Consider the following 20650-nt stretch of genomic DNA (forward strand, 5'->3'; position numbering starts at 1 on the left):
TTAGTTTTGAATAATTTCAGATTTCTCTGTAGTCTTATTTCGAGTGGCATGGTGTTCCATAGGATGGGACCAGCCAGTGACAGTGCTCTTTCCCTTACTTGCGTGAGATGTGCTGATTTGACAGAGGGGACAGTTAGTAGAGCTTTATTTGCAGATCTCAGGTTTCTTTGTGTTACGTGCACGCGCAGTGCCGTGTTAAGCCAATCGGCTTTTTCATCGTAGATTAGTTTATGGATTATACAAAGTGCCTTATATTGTATTCTTTGTTCAATTGGAAGCCAGTGGAGTTCAGCAAGGGTTCCTGTAATGTAGTCACTCTTTTTTTTGCCTGTCAAAACTCTGGCAGCGGAATTTTGCAATATTTGCAGAGGCCGAATTGTAGATTGAGGTACTCCTAAAAGCAGGGAGTTACAATAATCTGTGCTTGCAAATATCATTGCTTGTAGAACTGTGCGAAAATTGTTAATCGTTAGTAGTGGTTTTAGTCTTCTCAGGATCATTAGTTTTGCGTAACCTTCTTTTATTTTCTGTGAGATGTGTTGTTTCATGTTTAGCTCAGGGTCAATTATTACTCCTAGATTCCTAACTTTTATTGCTAACTCAGCGGTTTGAATATTTTTGATTGTGAATGTTGGTTGTGTGTGGTGTGTGTTTTTACGTTCAAGGTGTAAGAATTCAGTTTTGTCAATGTTTATTACCAGTTCCATCTGGTTTAGGAGCTGTTTATTTCTAGATACATATTGGCTAGTTTCATTGTTTCTTCAATGGTGTTTGGAATGGGTAACAGTAATTGTATATCATCTGTGTAAATGTAGTGTATGATTCCCGGTCCTGCTAGTAAATGACATACTGGGAGGAGGTAAATGAAAGAGTGTTGCAGATAGGGCTGATCCCTGTGGGACACCAGTTAGCAATGTGACTTTGTCTGAAAGTGCATTTTTTATTTGTACCTGGAAACATCTATTGTTTAAGTATGGCTCAAACCATTTTATTGTTTTATTAGTGAGTCCTATTTCTTTCAGTCTATTGATTAGTATTCTGTGGTTTACAGTGTCAAATGCTGCAGAGAGATCTAATAGAACCAGAATGGTAATAGTAAGAATGAGTCCCCACAATTTTCTTTTTCCACTTATCCCAAGTCGCCAATGTAGTCTTTAATGACTAAGGAATGCATTTTGTACTCAGCCAAGTATGCCAAGGTTGCCACGGAAGGGCGCCTATTGGCATCACCCCAATCATTAATTGGGCCGCAGTGACCCATTGCTTGGATGTGTGTTGAGATGCAGCGTAATATGCTTGTAAGTCTGGCACTCCTAGTCCTCCCTGTCTTTTGTCTCGATATAAAACTCTCCTAGCCACTCTGGGTGGTCTGCAGCGCCAGATGAAGTCAAAGAGTTTCTTTTGTGTTTTCCTCAAATAAGCAGGGGGCAGTAGTATGGGTAAGGCGATGAACAAATATAAGTACCGGGGTAGGACATTCATTTTAACTATAGCTATGTGTCCTAGCCACAAGAAGGAGCCTTTATGCCATTTATCTAAATCCCTGTCTATAGTTCTCGATAAAGGAATATAATTGAGATTGTAAAGCATTAATATGAATTCCCAAATATTTGAGTGATTTTTTGGCCCACCTGAAAGGAAAAGACTGGGTTATGTTTTGGACTTCTGTGATGTCTAGATTAATATTTAGTAATTCAGATTTTTCAAAGTTTACCTTGAATCCCGAGACGTTGCTAAATAGTGTGAGTTCGTTCTCAACTCCAGTTAATGATTGACTAGGATTCGCTAATGTAAACATAATATCTGCGAAGAGGGACAATTTAAAACTATAGTCCTCCAGAGAGATCCCCATTATGGTTGAAGATTTCCGAATCCTAGTAGCTAAGGGTTCTAAAAAAAGGGTAAACAAAAGGGGTGATAGCGGACATCCCTGTCTGGTCCCTCTGCCTATGTCAAAACTTTCCCCATATCCCCCATTTACCTTAACCCTTGCTTCAGGTTTGTTATACAGTTGAGAAATCCACTGTAGAAAAAAGGGGCCAAAATTCATTTTGGTCAAAGTTTGAAACAGAAAAGGCCAGTGGACCATATCGAAGGCCTTCTCTGCATCAATGGAAAGCAGTACAACTGGTAGATTCTCTTTTTTAGCCCACCATACCAAATCTTAAAATTTTCTCACATTATCGGCCGCCATTCGTTGGGGCACAAAGCCTACCTGATCCGAGTGGACCAAGAGAGGTAAGTGCTGGTTTAATCTCAGGGCTAATATTCTAGCCAGAAGCTTTAAGTCTTGATTAATTAGGGATATTGGCCTATATAATCCACATAAATTGGGGTCTCTGCCTGGTTTAGGTAGAACTGTGATGCTAGTGGTGTTGGACTGGGCAAAAAAGGAACCTCCTTCCCCTATGTGATTGAATAAGTCCACTAAATGGGTGGCCAGACTTTCCTCAAGCGCCTTATAATACTCCCCAGGGAACCTATCCAGACCAGGCGATTTGCCAATTTTTAGAGATTTAATCGCCAATGTCGCTTCCATTATGGTAATGGGGTGATTTAGGGCCTGTTGTTGTTCTAAGGATAATGACAGGAGTTCCATGGTGGCTAAATATGCTGAGATGTCTGCGTTTTGAATAGTGTTGTTAGGACTATAAAAGGAGGCGTAAAAGTCTATAAAGCACTTTCTGATATTTGTGTGGTCCATTGTGATCTCACCAGAGGTATCTTTTATTTTGGTAATTACACTTTGAGCTATTCGATTTTTTAATTGGTGGGCCAATAGTTTGCCCGCCTTATTGCTTCCCTCATAATATTTTTGCTTAACTCTTTCAAGATTATGGGCAATCAAATTGTCATCTATAGTACTTAATTTAAATCTGGCCTGAGAAAGCTGCTTATAGACTCATTCAGATTGGAATTGGAAATGCTGTTTAGAGATATGCATTATCGTTCCTTTTCCTTCTTATCTGCCGCTGCTTTAACTATACAGTGCCCTCTTATCACTGCTTTGGAGCACTCCCATAAACTACTCTCAGTAGATGCTGAGTTGCTATTGAGCTGATAGTATTCATTTAGATGAGCTACTAATTTTTGTACAAAATGTTTTTGTTTAAGTAGTGAAGAATTAAGACACCAGAATGATTGCCCCCCTAGTTCCACCTTGGCTAGAGAGATCCACCCAAACCATTCCATGATCGGACCACGTGATTGATTCGATTTCACTCTTTTTAACCTTAGGGACCAAACAGGTGTCTACTAGCAGAAGATCTATGCGGGAGTAGGAATTATGTGGTTTAGAGTAAAAAGTATACGCTCTGGAGGTAGGATTGCATTGGCGCCAAATGTCCTCTAAGTGCCATTCTTTCATGATAGTATTTAAGATAGCCCTAGCCTTTCTTCCATAAGTATTCTTTTTTGGGGGTTATAATAAGAATTATCTCTCTGTATTAAGGGTAAGGTTAAAATCCCCCCCCCCCCCCTGTTCTGTCCCCAGCAGTGGATACATGTTTGTGTCTGTATATACTGTGCTTAGTACTGAAACACCTTTTAGTGACCCATGATAAAAACCTGTGAGCCTTGCCTTTAAAGGAGCTTGCCCTTAAGAGAAGTTCCCTTCATCCTTTGCTTTCTCTCACCTGGGAAGGGTCTGTATGCCCTCTCAGTCTAACTTGAGTCTTCTTAAGTGCCTTATTGGCTCAAGGGGCTGCCCTTCATGTTCCCCCCTGTGTCACATGGATCCTAGGCTTGCTACCATTGGATCTCACCCCCTAGCCCTCAACTTGTGTGGACGTTTCCTGTAATCACTCTCCAAGACTGTTAGCCAGTCTCAGCCATGCTGCCTCAAAGCTAGAAGTGCCTGCAACCTCTGTGATACAATCAGCTTTTTTACATTTCTTCCTATCGCTTTAATTCTAAAGAATAAATCAGCTTCAGAACCCTTTGTCGTCTCACCCCTGAATCCCAAGAAACTCCGATCTTCCCTCTCCTACCTATTCCAGCTACAAAGATCTTTGCCTGGGGCTATACATTTGGAAGCAACAATTATAAGTAACTAAAAACTACTTGTACAATAAATAATTTCAAATTTAAAGGATCTTCGTCTGAAGACTGATTGGGAAGGAAAGCTAGCTGTCTGTATGAGGGGAACTTGGATGTTTCTATTGAGCCAGCACAGTAAAAAAGCTGTATCATACAGAATGTTGCAAGAAAAACCAGCCAGTGGTTTGAAAGGAAAAAAAGTAAGCATTTAAAAGAAATGTATGCAGCACAATGAAACAGGGATTTCAGCACAGGCTGCTACAGAAAGGTTTGCATTGAATAGAAATCGTTTGAGACTGCCCAATAGCATTTGAATGAGCCTCTTATGCCCTCAGCTGTGGGAATAACCAAGCATAAAAACCCCTAGATTGCAAGGCATTTAAGAAGCAAACGCAGATTTAAAAGTCAGCCTATACTGTAAGCAAAGAATACTAGGAACTGTAAAGAAGCATTTGGCTTTGTGTAACCTGAGCAGCGAGCAGCAAAAGCCCCAGGCTTCAGACAAAAGGATTTAACGATGGTACTTAAGCCCATTCAAATTTCCCTTTGCCGAGTAACTCCCCCCTCCCCTTTACCATGGCCAGAAGCAGAGAGCAATCAGTTGCTATAGATACCAAGATACCAGACTCCCGCCCACACCAAGGCCAGGGAATAGAGAGCCCGAGGCAATAAAGTGTTTGCTGTTAACATGGCTGAGGGAGCATCACAGCAGGGCACCTCAAATCAGCCAGCGGAAGCCACTGAATTAAAAAATGACACACAGCAAATAGGGGAGAAAGGTGAAGGGAGAGAAGAAAGCAACAATCCGAAGTGAGTATCTAAGCCAACAGAGAAAGCTGCGGAGATATATGTGGCAAGGAGGCAGAGGCATGACCACAATATAGAAAGGGAGTGGCATAGGATTAAGTAAGCCAGAGAGAAGGTCACAGAAAGACCCACCAACCTCAAGTACCACGTAGAGCAGCTGAGGCTTCATTTCAAAACCTACCAGCTCATTACAGAGGAGTATGTCGAGTTCTTAACATGAACCAACACTACAGAAAGCCTCAAAGAAAGAGGCCGCCAACAGAATTTATACCAAATACGCCAGGGAATGGTAATGGATACCATTAACTGGGCAGAAGTAGGCTACCCATGAAGCGAGATTGGCTCTCAGCATTCCCACTCCTCTAAGTACACAACTAGGACTGTAATGTCACAAGGGTCGAGACACTCAAACCATTCTCAACTCAGCTCTATCATTCTCCAAAAGAGAGCAGAGTCCCAAGCAGCTATAGCATGCATACAGTACAATGAAGAAGAAGCAGCCTTTAAAAGAGAAGGGCTTCGAATAGAGGAACAACAGAAGGCAGCTGCTGCAACAGCTACGGCCACAGCTGCCGTTACAGCTGCCGCCGAAGCATGCCAAAAGGCTGAACGAGAGATCGCCCTGGACTTGTTGAGGCAGAAAAGAGAAGCAGTGATCCTTGAAGGCTAAATTAAGGTATTTGACGCGGCCCAGAACCACAGCAATGAGGGGGACCCACTCAGCTTCATGGCCCAGCAGGACTCGACCCGGCGGACACTCGAGTATGTCATTTATTTTATTTATTTAGTGCTTTTTTATACCGAAATTCATGATACAGATCATATCACATAGGTTTACATGGAACAAGGGGGAAATAACGTTAACATAACCATGAATATAGTGAAAGTTACAATAAAACAGGGGTTCTCGAACTGGGAAGAAGAGGAGCCAGTGGCAGAGGAAACTCAGAACTAAACAATATCAATACAACAGTATTTACAATAGTTGTAAGGGGGTGCGGTGACTAGAGGGCCTTGGAGTGTGGCTGTAGCTGGGAAGGTCCCAGATTAAGGGAAGGCTTTTTGAAATAGCCAAGTCTTGAGGTTTTTTTTGAACGTCAATAGACAGGGTTCTTGTCTGAGGTCAGGGGGCATAGCATTCCATATGTTTGGCGCCGCTGTCGAGAAGGCTTGCTCTTTGGTGGCTGCGTGGAGTGTGGATTTGGCTGGAGGGGGGGGGGGGGGGAAGCAATCCTCTGTAAGCTTTTCTGATGGGTCTTGGAGAGGTGTGTAGAGTGAGTGGGTATTGGAGATTGATAGGGGTCTGGTTGTAAACGGATTTGTGAATGATGGTAAGACATTTGTGTAAGATTCTAAAGCTAACAGGAAGCCAGTGCAAATTTTGGAGGATGGGTGTGGTTTGGTCTCTTCTGTTGAAGTTTGTTAAGATTCTAGCGGCCAAGTTTTGCAGCATCTGAAGAGGTTTGGTGGAAGAGGCGGGAAGACCTATTAGAGCTTAATTGCAATAGTCTAATTTGGAAAATATAATGGCCTGGTGTACCTATCTGAAGTCCTGGAAGTACAGAAGTGGTTTGAGTCTTTATAGCACCTGAAGTTTGAAGAAGCAGTCCTTGGTTGTGTTGTTGATGAACCTCTTTAGATTTAACTGATTATCAATTATAACACCGAGATCTCTTGCTTGGCTGACCAGGGTGTTGGTGTGGGTCACTTGAAGGTTATCACTGTGGTTGGGAGATATAAGGAGCAGTTCTGTCTTAGATGTGTTCAGAACTAGGTTTAGGTTAGTGAGGAGGTGGTTGATATCTTGGAGACAGTTGTCCCAGAACTTAAGTGTTTTTGAGAGGGATTCGGTTATCAGGATCAGGATTTGTACGTCATCTGCGTAGAGATAGTGTTTAAGTTTTAGATTCGTAAGCAACTGACAGAGGGGAAGAAGATATATATTGAAGAGTATGGGTGACAGGGAAGAGCCCTGAGGTACTCCTCTTGTGGAGTTGATGCGTGGAGACTCTTTGTTATTGATTTTTACTTTATATCCTCTGTTACTGAGGAAGGAGTTGAACCATTTGAAGGCTGTCCTGTTATCCCGATGTCTGAAAGTCGTTTGAGGAGAATGGAGTGATTCACCGTGTCAAATGCAGCCGAGATGTCGAGAAGTACTAGAAGGAAGGAGTGTCCAGAGTCCAGTCCCATGATGAAGTGATCTGTAAGGGAGATGAGAAGGGTTTCCATGCTTAGTGATTTGTGGAATCCATATTGCGTTGGGTGGAGAATGTTGTGGTCTTCCAGGTAATCTGATAGTTGGGTGTTGACTAGTTTTTCCATGATCTTAGCAACAAACGGCAGATTGGAGAAGGGGCGGAAATTGTTGGGTTCCTTAAGGTCTAGGTTTGGTTTCTTGAGAAGGGTTTGAGAGTGGCGAGTTTTAGGATGTCAGGGAAAATTCCATGTGATAGTGAGCAGTTTATGATATCTGCTAGATGTTTTGCTAGATGTCATGGCTCACCCTCCAACCCACTCCAACCCCAAAGCACCACTTCCTTCAGAGCAACCCATGCATCATGGGAGAACACACTCCCCCTCACAGAGAGCTGGCTTCACCAAAGAAAGTGGGCCTGAAGAGCAAAATGCCATGAAAACTGAACACCATGGCAGTGATCCATCAGCTCTAAATCGCACGGATGCATGGCAGTTAACTCATGCGCCAAGCACACACCCCAAGGCAAACATTTCCGTGCAACCATGGATCCCAACTTCCTGATCATGTGGGCATCAGAAATGAGAAAAAACTGGGCAGCCACACTCAGGAAGGTCCCCAGCTGAACACCCCGAGCCTAAACAGGAGACAGTTGACCAACCACAGCCCGAGCCAATGCACAACAAGAGTGACATGCATAGTCAACCACAAGTCATCCGCCCATCAAGGCCTACTACCTTTCAGGACGAGTCTTCAGAAAGAGTAGACTTAGCAAGGTACATGACTCGCCGGGAATTCATAACCGCAGGGCTCTATGAGTTCAACGACCGCTCTAAGAGTTACAGGACATAGAAATATGGCTTCCAAGATGCTGTGTAGGATCTGAGACTGACCCCAAAGGAAGAGATGAACTTGATGGCGAAATGGTCAGGACGTGAATCAGCCGAACATGTGAGAAGATTAAAAAACATCTACCCAGATGATCCTTCTACAGCGCTAAAAGAGATATGGGAGAGATTTGAGCAATATTATGGGGACCCAGTCACTATAGAGAATGCGTGGTTTGAGGAAATGGAAAACTTTCCAGAAATATCCAGAGGGGATAACCGAAAGTTACAAGAATTGGGAGAACTCCTCCAAGAAGTGGAGACAGCTAAGGCTGGACTAATGATTCCGGGTCTCAACCTCCTAGACACATCACGAGGCACGAACACCATCATAAATAAACTGCCATGTGATATTCAAGATAAATGGGCATCTCATGGTGCACAGTACAAAGAAAACAACAAAGAGTACTCACCCTTTCTTGTCTTCACAAAGTTCATACGAGACTTAGCAAGGCGCAGGAACGACCCTAGCTTCACGTTCAGCACACATGAGACACACAGAATCAGCCACCGAGTGGGTGAAAGGCCAACCAAGGAGCATGGCGGCAGCAGGAAGCCCATTTCCGTACACAAAACAGAAGTGTCGCCTGCAGCATCTCTACCAGATCAACTTCCCAATATGGATAGGGCAGAAGATCCAGACCGGCAGTGCCCAATATTCAAAAAACCTCACCCACTCAGAAAGTGCCGAGGATTCAAAGAGGAAACCTTTGAAAGAGCGCAAAGAACTGTTGAAAAAGTACAGAATTTGCTACCGGGCTGTTCTTCATTTAACCTCATGGCTAAGGACTGTGAAATAGCCATTAAGTGTACAGAGTGTGGGAGTGACCAACATGACAGCGCCCTACACCCTGATGGAGCAAGATTTCATCCCTCAAAAACGTTACACCACAGTCCAAACCACGGCGGGGAGGAGAAGGACAAGCAAACACCAGAACCTGAAGTGATCCCCAAATACACACAAGGTATATGGGAGAAATAGCGACAGGAAATCCTGCACAAAAATATGCTTGGCTAGAGTATATCCCGAAGAGCTACCTGAGAAGGCAGTCAAAATGTATGTCATAGATGAGCAGAGCAACAGATCCCTGGCAAGGCCAGAATTCTTTGACTTGTTTGGTGTCCATCACTACTACTCTCCGTACAACCTCAAAACCTACTCAGGGGTCACCCGTGTGGCAGAAAGGAGAGCAGGCGGATATGTGATAGAGGCAATAGACGGCAGCAACAAGTCAAACTTGCCCACGCTCATCGAGTGCAACCAGATGCCTGACAACAGAGATGAGATTCCCACACCAGAAGCCACTCGGTACCATTCTCACCTGAAGTCTATAATGCATAAGTTCCCACCACTAGATCTGGAAGCAGAAATCCTGCTGCTATTGGGCAGAGACGCACCAGCACTGACCAAGTTTTTGGAGATGCGTGATGGCCCAACAGCCGGTCCCTATGCTTAGCGACTCGCCTTGGGGTGGGTGATAGTCGGCGAAGTCGGCTTGAAGCGAACAAGGGGACCAAGCGTTCAGGCATACGCCACGAGTGTTTTAGAGAATCAAAGGTTTCCCTTTGAATCCTCGATACTTTCTGATTGGGTGAGGTTTTTTGTGTATTGGGCACTGCCGGTCTTGATCTTCTGCCTTATCCATATTGGGAAGTTGATCTGGTGTAGATGCTGCAGGTGACACTTCCGTTTTTTGTACAGAAATGGGCTTCCTGCTGCCGCCATGCTCCTTGGTTGGCCTTTCGTCCACTCAGTGGCTGATTATGTGTGTCTCATGTGTGCTGAACGAGAAGCTAGGGTCGTTCCTGCGCCTTGCTAAGTCTCATATGAACTTTGTGAAGACATGGAAGGGTGGGTACTCTTTGTTGTCTTCTTCCCCCCCCCCAAATTATACATCCTTTCCCCGTGTTTATCTAGTAGTTGCTTAATCCTTGGCAGAAAGGTTGTTTGGTCCTGATTAGGAGCATAAACTGAAATTAATGAATATATGTCCTTACCTAATTTAATTTTAGGGAAGACAAATCTCCCCTTGTCATCTATCACATGGTCTCCGAGGAAATTAAAATTCCCATCCCAGCATATTTGTGATCTTTCCCTGCTGCTGCTAAATACATATTTGGGTATTCCTTAAAGGTAATCAGGTGTTCATGTCTCTTGCGTATATGTGTCTCTTGCAAGAAAGGCTCGTTTATATTCAATCTTTTCAGATCTCTCAATAGTAAACTGTTGCGATTCGGCCTGTGGCAGGAGCCACAGACCGCTTCTTCACCTTTTTTCCCCTTTTCCAAGCTTCTCCAGCAGCTTGGAGGCTGCCAACGTTCTCCTTTGCTCTCCCAGCATGGCTGGAGCCATGCTGCTGACAGCAATGTGGCAGGAGGCCGCCGACACGCTTTACTAGCGGCAGGAGCTGCGTTTCCGCTCCTCAAGCAGCCTGGAGACCGCCAACGTGTTCCTTATGCGGCCGGATCCAATTTCTACCTATGTGGTACAGAGGCTGCCCATGCCCTTGGCTCACAGCTGGAGCCACACTGTGACACCCGGCACGGCCCGGAGGCCGCTGGTACTTCCCCTCGTGGCTGGGAGCCACGCTGCTACTTTCCCTGCGACTGGGGAGCCGCTGACAGTGTCTCTCTGTGGCCTGGAGGCCACTGACCTTACCTCAGGCCCTCCGTGGGAGAGGGCCATCATCCCAGGACTCGCCTGGCAGTCAGAGCCGTCTCTGACTCACCTTCTGCGGCAGGAGGCCGCCTGTGTCTTCAGGGCCTGCCCTGAGGCCTAGTTCCAGCTCGAGGCCTGCTCCTCCAGCTCAGTCTTCAGTGTCGTAGCAGGGCCCCTGTCCAGAGTCCTGCACTGCTTCCTGCTTCCTCCTAGGGGGCGAGGCCGGCTCTCTCTTCTTCTTTTAAAGGAACAGCATAGGAGTGGTCCACTTCTGATGTCATCGTGGGAGTCGCCTCTTCAGCCCTACAAAAGGGGCTCGTCATCATTCCTTCCTGGCTTTCACAAGGAGCCAGTCCTCAGGACTTCTCTACATCCAGCTTCTCGTTAGCACTATGTTTCCTGTGGAATTCCATGTCTTGTCTTCATCATTCATGGTCTCACGTCTTCGTCTTCATGCATCCTGACCGTCTTCATCTTCAGATGTCATTTCATTCTTTCATCTACTTCTCTACGTTGGACTCTTCTTACCCTACACCTCGGCTATCCCCTTGTCTTGCCTTCATTGGCCGTGCAAGGCCCGCCTTGGCCCAGGCTTTGTTCGAGCCTTAATGGACTTCTTCTATCAACCTGTTTGGGGAACCACTACTGTGGTCCGCGACCAGCCTTGACAGTCTGTGTAGGGTGCACCGGCTTGCGTGGTCTGCAACCAGCTCTCATCGGTTATGTAGGGTGCTTGACATGGCATGACTCTTCGTGAAGTCCTCACGTACCTGGACGGCTGGCACCATCTTGTGCTCCTACCATGTAACAGGGGTCGACCAATGGCACCATTAGCCCCTGTGACATAGTATGGGCAAAGGCTATCGGTGCCATTTTGATTACTGGTGCCGACGGTCCGAGTGCAGGAGGTCGCTCCTGAACCCCCGCTGGAATTTTGGCAAGTCTTGTGGGGGTCAGGAGGGTCCCCCAAGACTTGCCAAAAGTCCCTGGTGGCCCAGCGGGGGTCCGGGAATGATCTCCTGCACTCTGGCCTCGGCTGCCAGTAATCAAAATGGCGCCGTTAGCCTTTGCCCATACTATGTCACAGGGGCTACCGGTGCCATTGGTCAGCCCCTGTCACATGGTAGGAGCACAAGATGGTGCCGATGGCCATGTGACAGGGGCTGACCAATGGCACCTGTAGCCCCTGTGATATGTATGGGCAAAGGCTATCGGCGCCATTTTGATCGAGGCAGGCCCAAAAGTCAGATGGCATGAGAGAGAAATCCCTTGCGGGACCCCGCTGGACCACCAGGGATGTTAGTAAGTCTTGGGGAGGGATCGGGATGGTGGGGGGGGGGGTTGTATTTAATGTATTAAAGTGAATTTTAATGCTTGGGGTGGGTTTTTTTGAGCTTTGTTTTCCTGCATCGTTTTTTGGGCCGGTTTCGTTTTTCCCCATTTAGTTTTCCCAAAAAACTATCCGAGGGAAAAAAAACTTTACCCCGAAGCATCCGACTCAAAAAAACAACCTGGTAGAAAAAAACGAAGCTCATCTCTAACGTATACTACCAGAGATGGGTCCGCAACCCGCGGTCCCACAACAGAAATAACGTTTTCTATTGGTATTTAATCCTTTGACATTAAATGTGGCTATACGAATCATTTCTTATGTGGTTTACGGTGATGTGAGAGCATAGAAGCATGAACTGTGTCAATTGCTGAATGTTCCCGCACCCTCCTGAAACCTGATAGAGGTTTGGCATTGAAAACTCCCATTACTGCATAGTACCATATGTATGCCTTCTTTTCCCACCCTACTACTTAGGGCTGAGTCCCTTCTTTTTAGTATCCGTTGTCCCTCCTGCACGGATTCCATCCTTGGGGATCACTTCACCCAAGACAACCTGACCCCCCTCCCATCCCTCCCCCCACCTCATAAACAATAAGTCAAACATTAAAACATTTACTGTTATCACCCATATCTCACGTCTTGTAAGCTAACGCATCGTTTAGTGGTACCTGCAACATAAACTTTTCAAATAGATGGCATCACCATTTTATTTTAATTTGAAGAGCTGTCCCTTGATATAATGGATCGCGGTGTGAGCCCGTGTCAGCCCTGCTCCGGCAATGTTTCCTGAGAAGAAGGTAGTTTGTAAGTTGCTCACCTCTTCAGGCGGTCTACCCATTGCCATTTTAGTGCTGTTGTCGCCCGGGGTCTGAAAGATGTCTCTGCCTGCATAGTTGGAGGGAGGTCAAGGCCCGCTTGGCGAAAGATTTCAACAGCCTCCATTGCGCTTTTCAACTGGTACGTCTTGCCTTCTATTTCAAAAGTCAGGGCAAAGGGGAAATTCCACTGGTATTTTATTTCTGTCCTGCGCAAGGTTTCGGCTATATTCCTCAGCTTGAATCTCTTTTTTAAGGTGCTTGCAGCTAGGTCTTGGTAGACGGAAACTGCAGCATTTTTCCAGTCACATTGCTTTTTCTTGCACGCACTAGCCAAAATATTTTCTTTCTGGGTATAGCTATGGAAGTTTAATATAATATCTCACAGTTTGTTATCTTTGCATGCTCCTAAGGCTTGATGTGTGCGTTCTATTTTGATAGGGAGGGTTTCCCACTCCTCCGCTAATTCGTTTCCCGCCGAAGATTGTGCAAGGAGAAAGGCGCAGAAGGATTTCGCGGCGGCCATGCTGTCTGCAAAATCTGCAGTTTCTGGGATCCCTCATAGCCTTATGTTCAGATGTCGGGACCGATTCTCGAGATCTTCGAGTTTTTTGGATAGCGTGGTCAGCTCCGTGTGGGTCTCTGCTTTGTGCTGCGTTAAGATATTTATGGTACACTCATGACTATCCACACGAATATCTAATTCATCAACTCTATGTCCTAGAGCCAAAAAATCTTCTCGTAGGTCAGAGAAAGAGGTAAGCAGATCTTCTTTATGCTGCTTCATTTCTGCACGCAGCTCTATGAACCACTCCAATAGGGATTTAGTAGGCAAATCAGAGAGGGTCGGCACAAAGTCCGGTGAAGCTTGTGGTGAGAGAATCGGCGCTTCTGTTTCTGAACCTTCCCCATCTCCCGCCATGTAGTCGGCAATGTCAGGCCCTGTTTTTCTCATCTCTGCTGCCATTCTGGAGAAAGAGAACTTCTGTAGATCTCCTTTTTTCTTCAATGTCATCAGTCCTGATTAGCGGAGGAGTATAGCTAACTCTGGTAGCTTTTGAGGTCCGCGTTGCTTGCTAATTTAAATGGATAAGGTGAGGGTTGCGGGAGCTGCAGGATTAAGCGACCATTTTGTCTTGCAGCGTATAGCACCCCTCCCCCCCTTTCTTGGCCATATTAAATGTAAAATGATGGCAGAATTCCAGACAGTAATGTCAGGCAAGCAGGCTGTGCCTGGATATTTGATGAAATTTCTGGAAGTCATAAGTGTAAAATTAGTATTGAAAGATATGGAAGGACATCAGTGCACCAAGGGAAGAAATGTAGACGAGAAAAGACAAAAGGGCACAGGACAGAGTTTTGAGGCACACTGACCAATAACAGAATAGCAGTGGAGGAAGAACCATCAGAAGATACAGTAAAAGTACTATGGGAAAGATAAGAAGAAAGCCAGGATAGAGCTGAGTCCCAAAATTCAATTGAGTTTAGCTTGTCAAGAAGTAGACGGTGATCGATGGTGTTAAAAGCAGTGGATAGGTCAAGGAGAATGAAGATCAAATAAAGGCCCTTGGCCTTGGTCATGAAGAGGTCATTGGAGACTTTGAAAAAAAGGGTGGAATGGCTTGAGACTAAAGAAAGAGAAAATAGTGAAAGTGAACAGCACATTCAAACAGTTTAGATGCAAAAGAGGAGGGAAATGGGACAATAGTTAGCAATCCAGTGACGGATTTTTGAGGAGTGATGTAATCACAGTATGTTTGAAGGAAGATGGGACAGCCATAGTGGCATGTGATCAATTTTGAGGATATGACAGATGGCGAGGATGTAGAGCTGAGGAGCCAGGTGGAATTTGGGTCAGAGGAACAAGTAGTGAGTTTAGAGGAGGAAAGAAGATGGGCCGTTTCCTCCTCTGTAATTTCAGAAAAGGAAGAAAGAGTGGCAGGGGCCAAAGGAAGGGATGGTAAATTATGTGGTGGCATAGGCAATGGTCGGGTGGAGAATTCATGATTAATCTTAGCGTTTTTTTCATGGAAGAAGTCAGCCACGGTCTGGGCAGAGTGTGAAGGGGCAATGGAAAGCAGAGACAGTTTGAGGAAAGAGGTAAGTGTGGCAGAGGCAAGAGTATTCATCAGATGGATGTCATAATCTTCTTAGTAAGACCGAAAGGAAGTGAGCATGAATTTGAAATGTACAAGTCAGTATGGGAATGGGACTTCAGCCACTGATGCTCTGCAGAGCGGGTGCAGGAATATAGGAAGTGAACTCTGGAGGTGAGCCAAGGTTGGGGTTTACACTTCTCAGGGGCAGGGTGGACCAAGACTGTCCAATGAGAGGAGAATATAATGTCATAAAAAGAAACTGCCCCATCGACAGAATCTGACATGGCTATAGAGGAAAGGAGAGGATGTTCTGATTTTATTTTGTTTTAAATTTTATGATGATATATCTGTACTCCGCTTAGCATGGTTCATTATAGGTGGATAACAAATACTGTAATCAAATAAATAAATAAATGTAGGGGTCAATATACTGGATATTCCTAAATGTTTTGGTGGTGATTGGACAAGATTGCAAGAGAGGGTGTTTAAGTATGAAAATTATTAGATGATGGTCAGAGAGGGGAAGAACAGACAGAGAAATCTGGGAAGAAAGGACTAGGTCAAGGCAGTGGTCATGCTGATGAGAGCAAGTAGTTAAACCTAGTTTGAGGTCTAATGAGGAGGTTAAGGCAAAGAACTTCAAGGTAAAAGAGACAGAGGGGTGAGGTTAAAATCCCCAAGAATAAAGGACAAGTAAGAAGGTTCCAGGCAGAAGGAAACCTAGGAATCAAAGTCAGCAAGGAGGGGGACTTATCAGGAAGGTGATAGATTACAGCTACCCAGAGTAAAAGTAGGGTGAAAACTGGATGGAGTGGGCCTCAAACAAAGAAAACAATTTGGCTTGAGGTGGAAGAAGGTGTTGAAACTGGCAGGAGGAGAGTCACAGCCCAACACTTCCGCCATGTCCTACCAAGTGTGGTGGATGGGAGAAATGATAGTATATAGGAACAAATCATGAAGAAATTCAGACTGGACAACGGGCATAGGTCCACAAACATATACAAGCACACATTACATATTACTCCCAATATTTCTCAATCTTGTGCAGCTTTTGTGTGAATTTAAAATGACTGCTGTAATATTTGTACCTGCATAACTCTATAATATTTATTAATTTATGCATTTATGAGGCATTTATTCACTTCTGTGGCCTGCCTGTTTTTTAATACTCACTGTCGCTCTCTTTGTACTGCTTTCCAGATCACATCAAATTCCATTACTGCAAACGCTATGTATGTTCTCCAGGGAGAATATGCAAATACCATTTTTAAAGTTAATGACAAGACTGGTGATATATTTGCTTTTGAAAGACTGGACCGTGAAAAGAAAGCAGAGTATGAATTGACAGCTCTATTAATTGACAGAAATACCAACAAGACATTGGAACCACCATCCAACTTTATTATCAAAGTTTATGATATTAATGACAATACCCCAGTGTTTGTACAAAAAATATTTAAAGGATCTGTGCAAGAAATGTCACCTGTAGGTAAGTTCTTTATAGCATTTTGCATTCTTATATTTCTTGTTTTTAACCTCATAATTTCCTCCTGCTCCTTTGAGCTTCTAGCCGAAAAACAACCGGTCTCTTTTGGGCTATAGAACGATGAGCCATCTTTCTCAGCTTCTCAATGGAAGAGGGGGGAATTTCCAGTTTTTACCATCTCCACCCTCCCATCTAGCCCAGCTATTGTAGCAGCATTCCTTGGCCAGGGACCACAGACCATGACTCTCTTCAGAACCTAGCATGCATGTGCCCTGATTCTGCCACTAGGTGTCACCATTGTGAAACAGGCAGAGATTCCCTCCATCTAGGGCCTGTGAACACAGCCTCCCTAGCTCCAGCTGGTCTGGGAAACAGAAACCATGCTTGGAAATATAACCCGGGTCTCCTATATGGCACTGACCCAAGAAGCTTGGCCTATGCTTTCTTTTTATAACTTTTCAGTTTATCATTAAAATATTGGTGTAAGAACATGCCATCCTGGGTCAGACCGAGGGTCCATCAAGCTCAGTATCCTGTTTCCAATAGTGGCCAATCAAGGTAATAAGTACCTGACAATATCCCTAACAGTAAATAGATCCTATGCTGCTGTTACACAGTAATAAGTAGTGGCTATTTCTTGTCTACTTGGTTAATTACAGTTTATTGACTTCTCCTCCAGGAACTTGTTCAAACCACTTTTACACCCAGCTACATACTACTGCCTTAACCACATCCTCTAGCAATGAATTCCAGGGCTTAAATGAGCAATGAATGAAAAAAAATTTTCTCCAATTTGTTTTGAATGTGCTAACTTCATGGAGTGTATCCTAGTCTTTGTATTTTTTGAAAGAGTAAGTAACTTATTTACATTTATCCATTCTATTCCACTCATTAATTTATAGACCTCTATCATATTCCCCCAGTCATCTCTTTTTCAAGCTGAACAGCCCTAACCTCTTTGGCCTTTCCTCATAAGGGAGCTGTTCTATCCCCTTTACTATTTTGGTCGCCCTTCTCGTTACTTTCTCCAGTGCAACTATTTCTTTTTTGAGATGCAGTGACCAGAACTGCACACAGTATTCATGGTGCAGTCTCACCATGGATCAATATAGAGTCATTATGACATATGCCATTTTATTCTCCATTCCTTTCCTAAAAATTCCTAACTTTCTGTTTGCTTTTTTGACTGCCGCTGCACATTGAACTGAGGATTTCAAAGTATTGTCTACTATTTATTTATTTATTTAAAAGTGTTTGTATGCCACTTTTACAAATAAAATTTAATCAAAACTGTTTACAGTTTAAAACATACATAATCTGCATAGAATTAAAACAATAAAATAGACAAAAAAAATTCAACATGTCTAGCAAACAACAAAAACAGAACTCTGTTTTAAGTGCATTACAAAAAGTGCCACAACTCACATTAATCTTAAGTGGTAATAGGGAGAGTAGGGGTATATGGGTATGTTAATATGTGTGTTGCGCTGGAGGTGGTCCCTTGGCCTGGTGCAGGATTGGTACAGCCCTCTGGTCGGACCCAGAGAGCGCCTGCCACCAGGAGGCGGAGCACACGAGGAGATAGAGGCTAGCTGGAGCTTCGCCAATAACAATCTGGGGTTTCTGCAAGTTGAGCCCTTGGGTACCCGGACCGCCTGGACTTAGGTGGGCCTCAGAGGGTCTCCTGGAGAGGTAGCGGAGAGGTGTGCCCACCACAAGTAAGGGTGCGCAGCTAATGCAAAGAGGATGAACCAGACCTGAATTGGAGAAGTAACAGTTCAGGAAGGCTCTCCAGGCGGAACAGGCAGCGCCTGTAGGTCTGGTCGGAGGAAGGTCGCGGGCAGAGTCCAAGCAGGTCGGTCTGGTGGTCACAGAAGGCAAGAAGAGCGTGTCTGAGTGAAGTGCAAGGGTCAAAGCCAGGGTATCCGTCCAGAAATGGTCAGCCAAAGCAAGGGTCAAATCCAAGGTCAGTCCAAGCATAGTCAAGGCAAGCGAGGGTCGGTTCCAGGTGGCGGTCAACATGGTCAGAAGGCAGGCAAAGGTTAGATCCAGGCAGCAGTCAGTTGTAGTCAGGCAAGCAGGGGTCAGTACCAAGAATCAGTCCAAAGGGTACTACCAGGGAACGTGGAGCAGGAACAAGACAGACGCTGGAAGACATTGAGGACCACGGGAACATTGGATCACGGAGACACTGGAACACGGAGACGCTGGAACAAGGAGACACTGGAACACAAGATCAGATACAAGGAACAAGCAATCTAGTACATCGAGGTGTCGACCCGATTGCCAAGGCGAGGTTCTGGGGACAGAGCCTCGCCTTTTATACTAGGGCTGTGTGATGTCATCAGGATGCGTCCGAGCCGGGTTTCCCGCGCTTGGCCCTTTAAAGTAGAGACGTCAGCTGTACGCACGCCTAGGGGCGGTGCCAAGAAGATGGAAGATGCAGAGCCCCTAAGGGAGCTCCACTGAGAGGCCTGTGGCGTGAAAGAGGCCGAGGGCACCTGGAGAGCGTCGGGGATGTCGGGAGCTGGCGGTGGTGGCAAGGCCAGAGCTGGTAGAGGGCAGCACGAGGTGAGCAGGGCTGACCGCGGCACCAACGAGGCCGGGACGCGCAACAATGTGTAGTAGGTAATCGACTCGGAAGGACTAGGGTGGGGGGAACTTTATGATCAGTTTGTAGGGGAAGTGTTGAATACTTTATTAAATAAGTAGGTTTTTAAGGATTTCTTAAATTGTTGTGTGGTTGGTATAAGTCGGAGAAAATCAGGTAATGAATTCCACAAAGAGGGGCCTGCCGCAGAAAAGGCTCTCTTGTGGGTTATATCTAGTCTTGCTAGTCTAATTGTAGGTAAGTATGTCTAGAAGATTTTTTGATAGTGATCTCAGCTGTCTGCCAGGTTTGTAAATGCATAGTGATGTGCATAACCAAGTTGATGAGATGTTATGGATAAGGCATGAATAATTGTCAGGACTTTGTATTGGATTCTAAATTTTATGGGAAGCCAGTGGAGAGAGTAAAGAACTGGGGTGAAATGATTTCTTCGAGAGATTCCTGAGAGAATATGGGCAACTGTGTTTTGTACTAGTTTTAACGGGTGAATTGTAGAGTCAGGTAGGCCCATATATAGCGCGTTGCAATAATCTAGACCCAAGAATATTAAAGATTACAGGATCGTGCGAAAGTCTTGTAGGAACAGGAGGGGGCGTAGTCTTTTTAGCAGGTGGAGTTTATAAAAAGGTTTTTTTGTAATAGCAGAAATGTGTTGTGCCATTGATAGGTCTGAATTTATCATAATGCCTAGACTAGTAGCATAATTACGAATGACACTTAGAGCTTTTCCTGGGCAATAACGCTTAATATGGAACCTAACATCATGTAACTACAGTTTCAGTTACTTTTCCCCATGTGCATCACCTTGCAATTGTCCACATTAAATTTCATCTGCCAATTAGATGCCCAGTCTTCCAGCCTCACAAGGTCCTCCTGCAATTTTTCATAATCCGCCTGTGATTTAACAACTTGGAATAATTTTGTGTTATCTGCAAATTTGATCACTTCACTCATCATTCCCCTTTCCAGATCATTTATAAATATATTAAAAGACACTGGTCTCAGTACAGATCCCTGATACACTCCACCTTTTACCCTTCTCCACTGAGAAAACTGACCATTAGGCCTACTTTTGGTATATATGCTGATGATATTCAATTTTTTATTCCTGTGACCTCCTTGATTGGCTATATGTTGAAATCACTTGAGATCTACCTTCATACCATCCAGAGATGGCTATCACATAACAGGTTATCTTTGAATATCTCAAAAACTGTTATCATAGTGTTGCTCTGGAGGTGGACCCTTGGCCTGGTGCAGGATTGGTATGGCCTTCTGGTCAGACCCAGAAAGTGCCTGCCACCAGGAGGCGGAGCACACAAGGAGACAGAGGATAGCTGGAGCTTCGTCAATAGCAATACGGGGTTTCCGCAGGTTGAGCCCTTGGGTACCAGACTGCCTGGACTTAGGTGGGCCTCAGAGGGTCTCCCGGAGAGGTAGCAGAGAGGTGTGCCCACCACGAGCAAAGGTGCACAGCTGGTGAAGAAAGGAGGGACTAGACCTGAACCAGGATCACCGGAGACCTCAGGAAGGCAACACTAATGAAAGTCCTCTGGGCGAGATAGGCAGCGCCTACTGGTCTAGTCTGATGTAAGCCATGGGTAGCGTCCAAGCAGGCTGGTCTGGTGGTCACAGGAGCAACAGAGTATCCGAGTGTAGCACAAGGGTCAAAGCCAGGATATCCATCCGAGGGTAGTCAGCCAAAGCAAAGGTCAGTT

The 20650-nt window shown here is 45.0% G+C and overlaps 1 protein-coding gene across 3 annotated transcripts in view; it reads left to right on the top strand.

The window, feature by feature from the left end:
• CDH5 (cadherin 5) overlaps window positions 1-20650 on the top strand; it is a 197527-nt gene that overhangs the window by 103657 nt on the left and 73220 nt on the right. For all 3 annotated transcript variants that reach the window (XM_029608179.1, XM_029608178.1, XM_029608177.1), the window contains one exon: window positions 16036-16324. In XM_029608179.1, the coding sequence (XP_029464039.1) occupies window positions 16036-16324 (289 nt within the window). The remainder of the gene's footprint in view (window positions 1-16035; window positions 16325-20650) is intronic.

The sequence above is a fragment of the Rhinatrema bivittatum genome, chromosome 7 (assembly GCF_901001135.1).
Source record: "Rhinatrema bivittatum chromosome 7, aRhiBiv1.1, whole genome shotgun sequence".
NCBI lineage: Eukaryota > Metazoa > Chordata > Amphibia > Gymnophiona > Rhinatrematidae > Rhinatrema > Rhinatrema bivittatum.